Here is a 12,173-nt window from a genome sequence, read left to right as displayed (position 1 = left end):
CGTACACGAGTACGCGCACGCACGCACGCACGCACACACGCACGCACGCACGCACGCACGCACGCACGCACGCACGCACGCACGCACGCACGCACACACACACACACACACACACACACACACACACACCCTGCCTGACTGTCTGGTCTTCTCCAATTCTAGGTCAACCCTCAAGCATGGAATCCCACCACCTCTACCGCCAAAGGTAAATTCTTATTCACTGCATATACTGGGGTTTCAATATATACTGGGGTTTCAATATATACTGGGGTTTCAATTTATACTGGGGTTTCAATATATACTGGGGTTTCAACATATACTGGGGTTTCTACATATACTGGGGTTTAAATTTATACTGGGGTTTCTACATATACTGGGGTTTAAATTTATACTGGGGTTTCAACATATACTGGGGTTTCTACATATACTGGGGTTTCTACATATACTGGGGTTTAAATTTATACTGGGGTTTCAACATATACTGGGGTTTCTACATATACTGGGGTTTCAATTTATACTGGGGTTTCTACATATACTGGGGTTTCAATATATACTGGGGTTTCAATTTATACTGGGGTTTCTACATATACTGGGGTTTCAATATATACTGGGGTTTCAATATATACTGGGGTTTCAATATATACTGGGGTTTCTACATATACTGGGGTTTAAATTTATACTGGGGTTTCAACATATACTGGGGTTTCTACATATACTGGGGTTTCAATTTATACTGGGGTTTCTACATATACTGGGGTTTCAATATATACTGGGGTTTCAATATATACTGGGGTTTCTACATATACTGGGGTTTAAATTTATACTGGGGTTTCAACATATACTGGGGTTTCTACATATACTGGGGTTTCAATTTATACTGGGGTTTCTACATATACTGGGGTTTCTACATATACTGGGGTTTAAATTTATACTGGGGTTTCTACATATACTGGGGTTTCTACATATACTGGGGTTTCTACATATACTGGGGTTTAAATTTATACTGGGGTTTCAACATATACTGGGGTTTCAATATATACTGGGGTTTCTACATATACTGGGGTTTCTACATATACTGGGGTTTCAACATATACTGGGGTTTCAACATATACTGGGGTTTCAATATATACTAGGGTTTCTACATATACTGGGGTTTCTACATATACTGGGGTTTAAATTTATACTGGGGTTTCTACATATACTGGGGTTTCTACATATACTGGGGTTTAAATTTATACTGGGGTTTCAACATATACTGGGGTTTCAACATATACTGGGGTTTCAATATATACTGGGGTTTCTACATATACTGGGGTTTCAATATATACTGGGGTTTCTACATATACTGGGGTTTCTACATATACTGGGGTTTCTACATATACTGGGGTTTCTACATATACTGGGGTTTCTACATATACTGGGGTTTCTACATATACTGGGGTTTCTACATATACTGGGGTTTCTACATATACTGGGGTTTCAATATATACTGGGGTTTCAATATATACTGGGGTTTCAATATATACTGGGGTTTCAATATATACTGGGGTTTCAATATATACTGGGGTTTCATACTGGGGTTTCTACATATACTGGGGTTTCATACTGGGGTTTCTACATATACTGGGGTTTCAACATATACTGGGGTTTCTACATATACTGGGGTTTCAACATATACTGGGGTTTCAATATATACTGGGGTTTCAATATATACTGGGGTTTCAATATATACTGGGGTTTCAATTTATACTGGGGTTCCATACTGGGTTTTCAATATATACTGGGGTTTCAATATATACTGCGGTTTCATACTGGGGTTTCAATATGTACTGGGGTTTCTACATATACTGGGGTTTCTACATATACTGGGGTTTCTACATATACTGGGGTTTCTACATATACTGGGGTTTCTACATATACTGGGGTTTCTACATATACTGGGGTTTCTACATATACTGGGGTTTCAATATATACTGGGGTTTCAACATATACTGGGGTTTCAATATATACTGGGGTTTCTACATATACTGGGGTTTCTACATATACTGGGGTTTCTACATATACTGGGGTTTCAACATATACTGGGGTTTCAACATATACTGGGGTTTCACTATGTACGGGGGTTTCAATATGTACGGGGGTTTCAATATGTACGGGGGTTTCAATATGTACGGGGGTTTCAATATGTACGGGGGTTTCAATTTATACGGGGGTTTCAATTTATACTGGGGTTTCAATATATACTGGGGTTTCTACATATACTGGGGTTTCAATATATACTGGGGTTTCTACATATACTGGGGTTTCTACATATACTGGGGTTTAAATTTATACTGGGGTTTCTACATATACTGGGGTTTAAATTTATACTGGGGTTTCAATATATACTGGGGTTTCAACATATACTGGGGTTTCAATATATACTGGGGTTTAAATTTATACTGGGGTTTCTACATATACTGGGGTTTAAATTTATACTGGGGTTTCTACATATACTGGGGTTTCTACATATACTGGGGTTTCATACTGGGGTTTCATACTGGGGTTTCATACTGGGGTTTCTACATATACTGGGGTTTCTACATATACTGGGGTTTCTACATATACTGGGGTTTCAATATATACTGGGGTTTCAACATATACTGGGGTTTCATACTGGGTTTTCAATATATACTGGGGTTTCAATTTAAATATATACTGGGGTTTCAATATATACTGGGGTTTCAATATATACTGGGGTTTCAATATATACTGGGGTTTCAATTTATACTGGGGTTTCATACTGGGTTTTCAATATATACTGGGGTTTCAATTTAAATATATACTGGGGTTTCAATATATACTGCGGTTTCATACTGGGGTTTCAATATGTACTGGGGTTTCAACATATACTGGGGTTTCAACATATACTGGGGTTTCAATATATACTGGGGTTTCAATATGTACTGGCGGTTCAATATGTACTAGGGGTTCAATTTATACTGGGGTTTCAATTTATACTGGGGTTTCAATTTATACTGGGGTTTCAATTTATACTGGGGTTTCAATTAATACTGGGGTTTCAATATATACTGGGGTTTCAACATATACTACTTCCTCAATTCTCCCTCTCCTGTCTTCCTCTCTCTCCACTTCTCACCTCCCCAGCCTCATCTGAACAGTTTGTCAGATGAGCTAGGTCTGAGTGATGAGCGGTGTCTGACGGTGAGAAGGTTCCCGGGCTCAGAGAGCAGCCCAGGCCTGGTCCCCCGGAGACTGAGCACCCCAGAGCAGGGCAACAAGGTATGTGTTTGTTTGATGGCTTTTTCTATTACACTGGTTGACAATACAGTGCATTTGGAAAGTATTCAGGCCCCTTTACTTTTTCCATATTTTGCTACGTTAGACTTATTCTAAAATTGGTTTGTTTTTTCCCCTCATCAATCTACACACACTACCCCATAATGACAAAGCAATTTTTTTTTTTTTTATGAATTTTTTGCAAATGTATTTAAAAAAACACACTTACATAAGTATTCAGACCCTTTACTCAGTACTTTGTTGAAGCACCTTTGTGAGTGATTTATAGCCTCGAATCTTATTGGGTATGACGCTACAAGCTTGGCACACCTGTATTTGGGGAGTTTATCCCTTAATCTTCTCTGCAGAGCCTATCAAGCTCTGTCAGGTTGGATGGGGAGCGTCGCCGTACAGCTACTTTCCGAATCTCTCTGTACTCTTCTCCGATCATCTTTCCCTCAATCCTGTCTCCCAGTCTCTGACGCTGAAAAACATCCCCACAGCATGATGCTACCACCACCATGCCTCACCGTAGGGATGGTGCCAGGTTTCCTCCGGACGTGATGCTTGGCAGTCACGCCAAATAGTTAAGTCTTGGTTTCATCAGACCAGAGAATCTTTAGGTGCCTTTTAGCAAACTCCAAGCAGGCTGTCATGTGTCTTTTTTACTGAGGAGTGGCTTCTGTCTGGCCACTCTACCATAAAGGCCTGATTGGTGGTTTGCTGCGGAGATGGGACAACCTTCCAGAAGGACAACCTTCTCCTCAGAAGAACTCTGAAGCTCTGTCAGAGAGACCGTCGGGTTCTTGGTCACCTCCCTGACCAAGGCCCTTCTCCCCCGATTGCTCAGTTTGGCCAGGCGGCCAGCTCTAGGAAGAGTCTTGGTGGTTCCAAACTTCTTCCATTTAATAAATGATGGAGGCCACTGTGTTCTTGAGAACCTTCAATGCTGTAGAAATGTTTTGGTACCTTTCTCCAGATCTGTGCGCCGGCACAATCCTGTCTCGGAGCTCTACAGACAATACCTTTGACCTCATGGCTTGGTTTTTGCTCTGACGTGCACTGTCACCTGTGGGACCTTATATAGACAGGTGTGTGCCTTTCCAAATTATGTACAATCAATTGAATTTACCACAAGTGGACTCCAATCAAGTTGTAGAAACATCTCAAGGATGATCAATGGAAACAGGATGCACCTGAACTCAATTTAGAGTCTCATAGCAAAGGGCCTGAATACTTATGTAAATAAGGTATTTCTGTTTTTTGTTTGTAATAGATTTGGTAAAATTAAAATTTAAAAAATCCTTTTTATCCTTATTGTGTGTTGATTGAGGATTTTTTGGGGTATTTAATCCATTTTAGAATAAGGCTGTAACGTAACAAAATGTGGAATAAGTCAAGGGGTCTGAATACTTTCCGAATACACTGTATATGATATTCTGTGTTTCAATGATGTTGTGTTGCCTAAAATGCTACACAAATTTGAGTTAATTAAAGTTATTGTAATTGTTAGGTGGAGCACCCCTCTCCTGACTACCTGTCAGCCAGCGTTAGTAGTCCTGGTATACTGTCCACAGCCTCGGACCCTGGTGAGTTAAAACACACAGATCTTTACACCCGTACACGTGTACTGGTTGAAAATGGCAGATTTCTGTTGTACTAATAGGCGCGTGAATTGGAAACGCAGTGGCTGTACAGTGTGTGTGCTATACGTGACTTCAGAGAGGTCTCTGCTTCACAGCGCTGTATGGGTTTTGACTGACGGACGTTGTGGACTTCGTCGCCGCACTCCCACTAATTGGCCAACTTTTTTTCTTTTTCTGAGTGAGGTGGAAATGCTATAAATTAAAGAGGACTCTCGATGTATTCTGAAAGATGAGACGTTGAGGAATATAATAAATACCGTTTTGACGTCATACAAGCACGCCAAATGTGCACTTCACATTCATCCATATCGTTAAACTTATGTCATATAGTGTCAAAGTGTATTATCACTGCTTGATGTACACCTACAAGATGACACGGGGGCGGACCCTGGGTCATTCTGAATAGAAATGAGCCTGTTTTGTGATAGTGTGAAGAAATTCGTCAGGGAACAAAAGCATCCCAATGCTCTCGTGGTTCTATTCTACGCTCACCTAAATTTTTAAGATCTGTTTCTCTGAATTGACCTTGTTGAAAGCCTAAAACTGTAAGATCGTATTTTTGTAACTTAGCAAATCATGTTGGCAATAGAATACGCTTTGAAATGATGCCCACCAGACCCAGATAGTGATTTATAATGGGCAGAGTTTGGAATGCATAAACAACAACAGTAACTGTTGGCAGGGATGCAGGGCTGTGTTCAAAACAACTACGAGTCTGCTTGCTCTAGTTGCTCAAAAGCGAAGCTAGGAGAGCTTAAAATAGCACCTTTTTTATAGTTGAAGTCATAAAAGTGTATTGAAATTACGATGGAACTGTGCACGCTTTTTGGAGAGGTGTGTGTGTGTGTGTGTGGCCACTTGGAGACGCCAGTTAGACCTCTCACTTGTCTTTAGTTTGTCTTATGTTGCACCTACCCCAAATTAACCATGAATAGTCTCATGTTACCCAATGTATCGAGAGTTGTTGTCAGATTTAATTATCAACAAATGCGGCAAAAAATACAGTAAAAGTACTGTAAAAGTACTGTAAATGTACAGTAAATTTACTGTACTGTAAAAGTTTAAATGCACATAAAATCAATGGTGTCAGATTAGTAAAATAATTTTCCCATAATCTCCAAACTGTTTTCTTTTAATTGATACCTTGCATTTCATATTTCTTCTGTAAGAAAAGCATGTATATTTAGCCCTATCCAAATAGATAAATTCCCATGCGTTTAAGGGTTAAATTAAGGTTAGCATACTCTCTTCTCTTCCAAGCTATCAGTTATTCAAACAACGTATTCGTCAGTAATTCAAACATATCCAAAGGTAAGAAGTTGTGTCTAACTGTGCTTGTAGTGTACTGTAGATATATTCACTGGACAGTTTATTAGGTACACCCATCTAGTGTCTGGGTCGGACCCCGCTTTGCCTCCAGAACAGCCTGAATTCTTCCACAGGGATGTTGGTCCATGCTTAAGCCTAAACTGTGCCAGAACAACATTCCCCCACACAACAGCCACCAGCCTGTACCGTTCCCAAGTACAGGTGTGCCAAGCTTGTAGCGTCATACCCAAGAACACTCGAGGCTGTAATCGCTGCCAAAGGTGCTTCAACAAAGTACTGAGTAAAAGGTTCTGAATACTTATGTGATAGTGTGTTCTTTTTTATACATTTTCAGAAAAATAGGTATTGTGTGTAGATTGAAACATTAAAAACAATTTGGTCCATTTAAGAATAAGGATGTAACATAACAAAATGTGGAAAAATTCAAGGTCTGAATTCTTACCGAATGCGCATAGAGAGATAGATATAGATAGACCTATATATATATATATATATACATACAGATAGATAGACCTATATATACAGTGGGGAGAACAAGTATTTGATACACTGCCGATTTTGCAGGTTTTCCTACTTACAAAGCATGTAGAGGTCTGTAATTTTTATCATAGGTACACTTCAACTGTGAGAGACGGAATCTAAAAAAAAATCCAGAAAATCACATTGTATGATTTTTAAGTAATTCATTTGCATTTTATTGCATGACATAAGTATTTGATCACCTACCAACCAGTAAGAATTCCGGCTCTCACAGACCTGTTAGTTTTTCTTTAAGAAGCCCTCCTGTTCTCCACTCGTTACCTGTATAAAAGACACCTGTCCACACAATGCCCAGGCGTTGTAGGGAGGTCATACAGGCACGTGGAGGCCACACACACTACTGAGCCTCATTTTGACTTGTTTTAAGGACATTACATTACATCAAAGTTGGATCAGCCTGTAGTGTGGTTTTCCACTTTCCAGTGTGACTCCAAATCAAAAAGTTGGCGGATGCTTTAGTCAAGGTCTGGGAGGAGATCCCTCAGGAGACCATCCGCCACCTCATCAGGAGCATGCCCAGGCGTTGTAGGGAGGTCATACAGGCACGTGGAGGCCACACACACACTACTGAGCCTCATTTTGACTTGTTTTAAGGACATTACATCAAAGTTGGATCAGCCTGTAGTGTGGTTTTCCACTTTAATTTTGAGTGTGACTCCAAATCCAGACCTCCATGGGTTGATAAATTTGATTTCCATTGATAATTTTTGTGTGATTTTGTTGTCAGCACATTCAACTATGTAAAGAAAAAAGTATTTAATAAGAATATTTTATTCATTCAGATCTAGGATGTGTTATTTTAGTGTTCCCTTTATTTTTTTGAGCAGTGTATATATATATATATATATATATATATATATATATATATATATATATATATATATGAGCGATAGATATATATAGATAGTCCTATATCTATCTATCTTGCCACTCACCCCCTGCGGAACCCCTGTGCTAAATTACTAGAATATCAAATGTACATGTAACTTGTCTCTGTCCCCAGAACATGAAGACTGTGATGGAGGAGGTGTGAACGGGGACAGTCCCAAGACTCCTCCCAGCCGACCACAGAGGAAGGAGAAGAAAGACTACCCTGTGAGGCTATTTATCTATGTGATTTGTATTTGGTATGTGACGATGTATATGGCAGAGCAATCGAAATATGTCACAGTCATATTATCTCAGGTAACATATATATATAGATATTTATTTATTTTGTACAAACAAAATAGGCAGTCTAGAAGATTTCATGTCAGATCTCACCATATCCCCCATCTTGAGTTTGAAGTGGTTTGAGTAGAATGGAAGTTATGAAGAAACCACCAAGTTCAGAACATACAGAGCCTTCGGAAAGTGTTCAGAAGTTACAGCCTTATTCTAAAATTGATTAAAAAAATAAAAATCCTCATTATCAGCGATTTACAGCCTTGAGTCTTCTTGGGTTTGACGCTACAAGCTTGGCACACCTGTATTTGGGGAGTTTCTCCCATTTTCTCTGCAGATCCTCTCAAGCTCTGTCAGGTTGGATGGGGAGCATTGCTGCACAGCTATTTTCAGGTCTCTCCAGAGATGTTCGATCAGGTTGAAGTCCGAGCTCTGGCTGGGCCACTCAAGGACATAAAGAGACTTGTCCCGAACCCACTCTTACATTGTCTTGGCTGTGTGCTTCGGGTCGTTGACCTGTTGGAAGGTGAACCTTCGCCCCAGTCTGAGAACCTGCTCCAGAGCGCTCAGGACTTCATCAAGGAACTCTCTGTACTTTGCTTAGTTCATCGTTCCCTTGATCCTGACTAGTCTCCCAGTCCCTGCCGCTGTAAAACATCCCCACAGCATGATGCTGCCACCACCATGCTTCACCGTAGGGATAGTGCCAGGTTTCCTCCAGACGTGACGCTTGACATTCAGGCCAAAGAGTTGAGGTCAGCTCTAGGAAGAGTCTTTGTGGTTCCAAACTTCTTCCATTTAAGAATGATGGAGGCCACTGTGTTCTTGGGTACCTTCAATGCTGCAGAAATGTGTTGGTACCCTTCCCCAGATATGTGCCTTGATACAATCCTGTCTTGGGGCATCTACAGACAATTCCTTTGACCTCATGTCAGCAGTAAATAACAATAGCGGGGCTATAAACAGGGGGTACCAGTACAGAGTCAATGTGTGGGGGCACCGATGTCGAGGTAATTGTGGTAATATGTACATGTAGGTAGAGTTATTAAAGTGACTATGCATAGATAATATATATAGGTTTCCATTTGGGACAGATATATAGGGAATAGGTTTCCATTTGGGACTGATATATAGGTTTCTATTTGGGACAGATATATATAGGGAATAGGTTTCCATTTGGGACAGATATATAGGGAATAGGTTTCCATTTGGGACAGATATATAGGGAATAGGTTTCCATTTGGGACTGATATATAGGTTTCCATTTGGGACAGATATATAGGGAATAGGTTTCCATTTGGGACAGATATATAGGGAATAGGTTTCCATTTGGGACTGATATATAGGGAATAGGTTTCCATTTGGGACAGATATATAGGGAATAGGTTTCTATTTGGGACAGATATATATAGGGAATAGGTTTCCATTTGGGACAGATATATAGGGAATAGGTTTCCATTTGGGACAGATATATAGGGAATAGGTTTCCATTTGGGTCAGAGCCTGACTGGTTTTTCCCCCCCCCCCACAGTGCTGAGGTTAGCGACAGTAGTTGGGTTTATAAAGCATTAAACACACACAAAATCTGACTGCTGACAGGTGCTTCTCTCTTGCTAGAATATAAGCGGTACCTACTGCGTGCCGACCCGGTAGAGCCGAACCTACATATTCTACTTGTAGTATCGCAATGCTCGTCAACAACTTCAATCGAAGAGCACGAGCCCCTACGTAGGGGAGCCAACAGGAGTGACAACAAAAACAGGAAATGTCATGAACCAGTCTCACTTCATATGCAATGTAGGCTATGGTAGCTAGCTAAGTGTACCGACGCAATGCACACAACCACTCAATACTTCCTCCAAGCTAGCTAACCACTGTAGCTAATATTGACATAATTAAATCACAACTTGCTTAAAACAAGAAAAGGTTGCTTGAAGTCAACAGATGAACATTTTAAAACGGTGCTTGGCAAACCAGCTCGGATCAAAACGATAGTGTTTTTTGCGGCATTACTTCGTATGTCCTCCACTCTTCATCCAGTCTAATGTGTGTCTATTTGTTTCTCCTCAGAAACCAGCTATCAACGGCCTGCCACCCACTCCTAAAGTCCTGGTGAGTGACCCCATGTGGACAAGTCTGTTGTGTTCCAAATGGCACCCTATTCCCTTTATAGTGCACTGCTTTTGACCAGAGCTTTATGAAGTACAACACTATATAGGGAATAGGGTGCCATTTGGAACGCTACCCTTGTGTCGTCCCTAGATCAGATCAAATTTTATTTGTCACGTACACATGGTTAGCAGATGTTATTGCGAGTGTAGTGAAATGATTGTGCTTCTAGTTCCGACAGTGCAGCAGTATCTAACTAGTAATATCTAACAATTCCACAACAACTACCTAATGCACTCAAATCTAAGTAAAGGGATGGAATAAGAATATGTACATATGTTGTCTCTGGTCAGAATGTCGTCTCTGGTTACTCTGGTCAGAATGTCATCTCTGGTTACTCTGGTCAGAATGTCGTCTCTGGTTGCTCTGGTCAGAATGTCGTCTCTGGTTACTCTGGTCAGAATGTCATCTCTGGTTACTCTGGTCGGAATGTCGTCTCTGGTTACTCTGGTCAGAATGTCGTCTGGTTACTCTGGTCGGAATGTCGTCTCTGGTTGCTCTGGTCGGAATGTCGTCTCTGGTTGCTCTGGTCGGAATGTCGTCTCTGGTCAGAATGTCGTCTCTGGTTGCTCTGGTCAGAATGTCGTCTCTGGTTACTCTGGTCAGAATGTCGTCTCTGGTCAGAATGTCGTCTCTGGTTACTCTGGTCAGAATGTCGTCTCTGGTTACTATCTTCCAGACCAACTTTGGGTGGAGATGAACTCTCTGAACCCCGGTTTGTTGATATTTGTGTCATCACTACTCTAGATGGGGGCCTGTTTCTCCAAAGTGTTTGATGGCTGTCCACTGAAAATCAACTGTGCCACGTCGTGGATACACCCGGATACCAAAGGTAACACACACAAACTACTGTACACACACACACACACACACACACACACACACACACACACACACACACACACACACACACACACACACACACACACTAGTGTACACACACACACACACACACACACACACTAGTGTACACACACACACACACTAGTGTACACACACACACACACACAAACTAGTGTACACACACACACAAACTAGTGTACACACACACACAAACTACTGTACACACACACTAGTGTACACACACACACACACACACAAACTACTGTACACACACACACACAGACAAACTACTGTACACACACACACACACACACACACACACACACACACACACTAGTGTACACACACACACACACACAAACTACTGTACACACACACACACACACAAACTACTGTACACACACACACACAAACTACTGTACACACACACACACACACACACACTAGTGTATACACACACGTACACACAAACTACTGTACACACACACACACGTGTTACAGAGAGGGAGTATGTGTCACAGACAATTCAACATCTTTCTCCTGTTTTCCAGACCAGTACCTTATATTTGGGACAGAGGATGGTATTTACACCCTCAACCTGAATGAGCTTCATGAAGCCACCATGGAACAGGTAGGAACACATGGGTTAACATGTCGCTTTGACACTAATAAAATCCACTGTGTCTTGTTGAACCATAAATATATAGGACCAAACTGATAACGCATATTATCGTCTGTAGTCTTTAATACGGTGGGAGGCACAGCACTAATAAAACCCACTCGGAAATATGAGGGAAGGAACGATTCACCCGATGCGCGTCGGTCCCCGATTTCTAATGTTTAAGATACAAGTGTATCCCAAAACCGATCCAAATGTAGCGTGCATCGGTCAGAAAATGTTTTGAAACCGTTACGAATCGCCGGTTCACTAAAAAGTTTAGCTCGTATTACATACCTTCAGGATAAGACCTCATCTCTTGTGACAACTGATGCGTCCTCTCCTCCAGTGTCCTAACTGCATGTAACTGTTGACAGTCGTTGATCTACAAGGCATTTTTGCGTGCCGAAACAAAACCCCGGGCGACGTCAGTAGCCTAGGCGCGCTGTACCCGGCTTTGCGACGCTGACCAACGCGAGGTGGACTGCCCCGTTCCTGATCTTGCACATCTGCACGCCACCTTTAGCATTGAAATGCTAAAATGG

General features: G+C 41.3%; 1 protein-coding gene across 2 annotated transcripts in view; it reads left to right on the top strand.

The window, feature by feature from the left end:
* The window catches only part of map4k5 (mitogen-activated protein kinase kinase kinase kinase 5), a 113,413-nt gene that overhangs the window by 48,551 nt on the left and 52,689 nt on the right, over positions 1-12,173 (top strand). For both annotated transcript variants that reach the window (XM_039009210.1, XM_039009211.1), the window contains 7 exons: positions 163-205; positions 3,148-3,282; positions 4,793-4,868; positions 7,798-7,889; positions 10,029-10,070; positions 10,875-10,959; positions 11,522-11,601. In XM_039009210.1, the coding sequence (XP_038865138.1) occupies positions 163-205; positions 3,148-3,282; positions 4,793-4,868; positions 7,798-7,889; positions 10,029-10,070; positions 10,875-10,959; positions 11,522-11,601 (553 nt within the window). The remainder of the gene's footprint in view (positions 1-162; positions 206-3,147; positions 3,283-4,792; positions 4,869-7,797; positions 7,890-10,028; positions 10,071-10,874; positions 10,960-11,521; positions 11,602-12,173) is intronic.

This window comes from Salvelinus namaycush, chromosome 15 (assembly GCF_016432855.1).
Source record: "Salvelinus namaycush isolate Seneca chromosome 15, SaNama_1.0, whole genome shotgun sequence".
Taxonomy (NCBI): Eukaryota; Metazoa; Chordata; class Actinopteri; order Salmoniformes; family Salmonidae; genus Salvelinus; species Salvelinus namaycush.
Note: the sequence above shows the minus strand (reverse complement) of the source record. Positions and strands in the feature narration are given on the sequence as shown.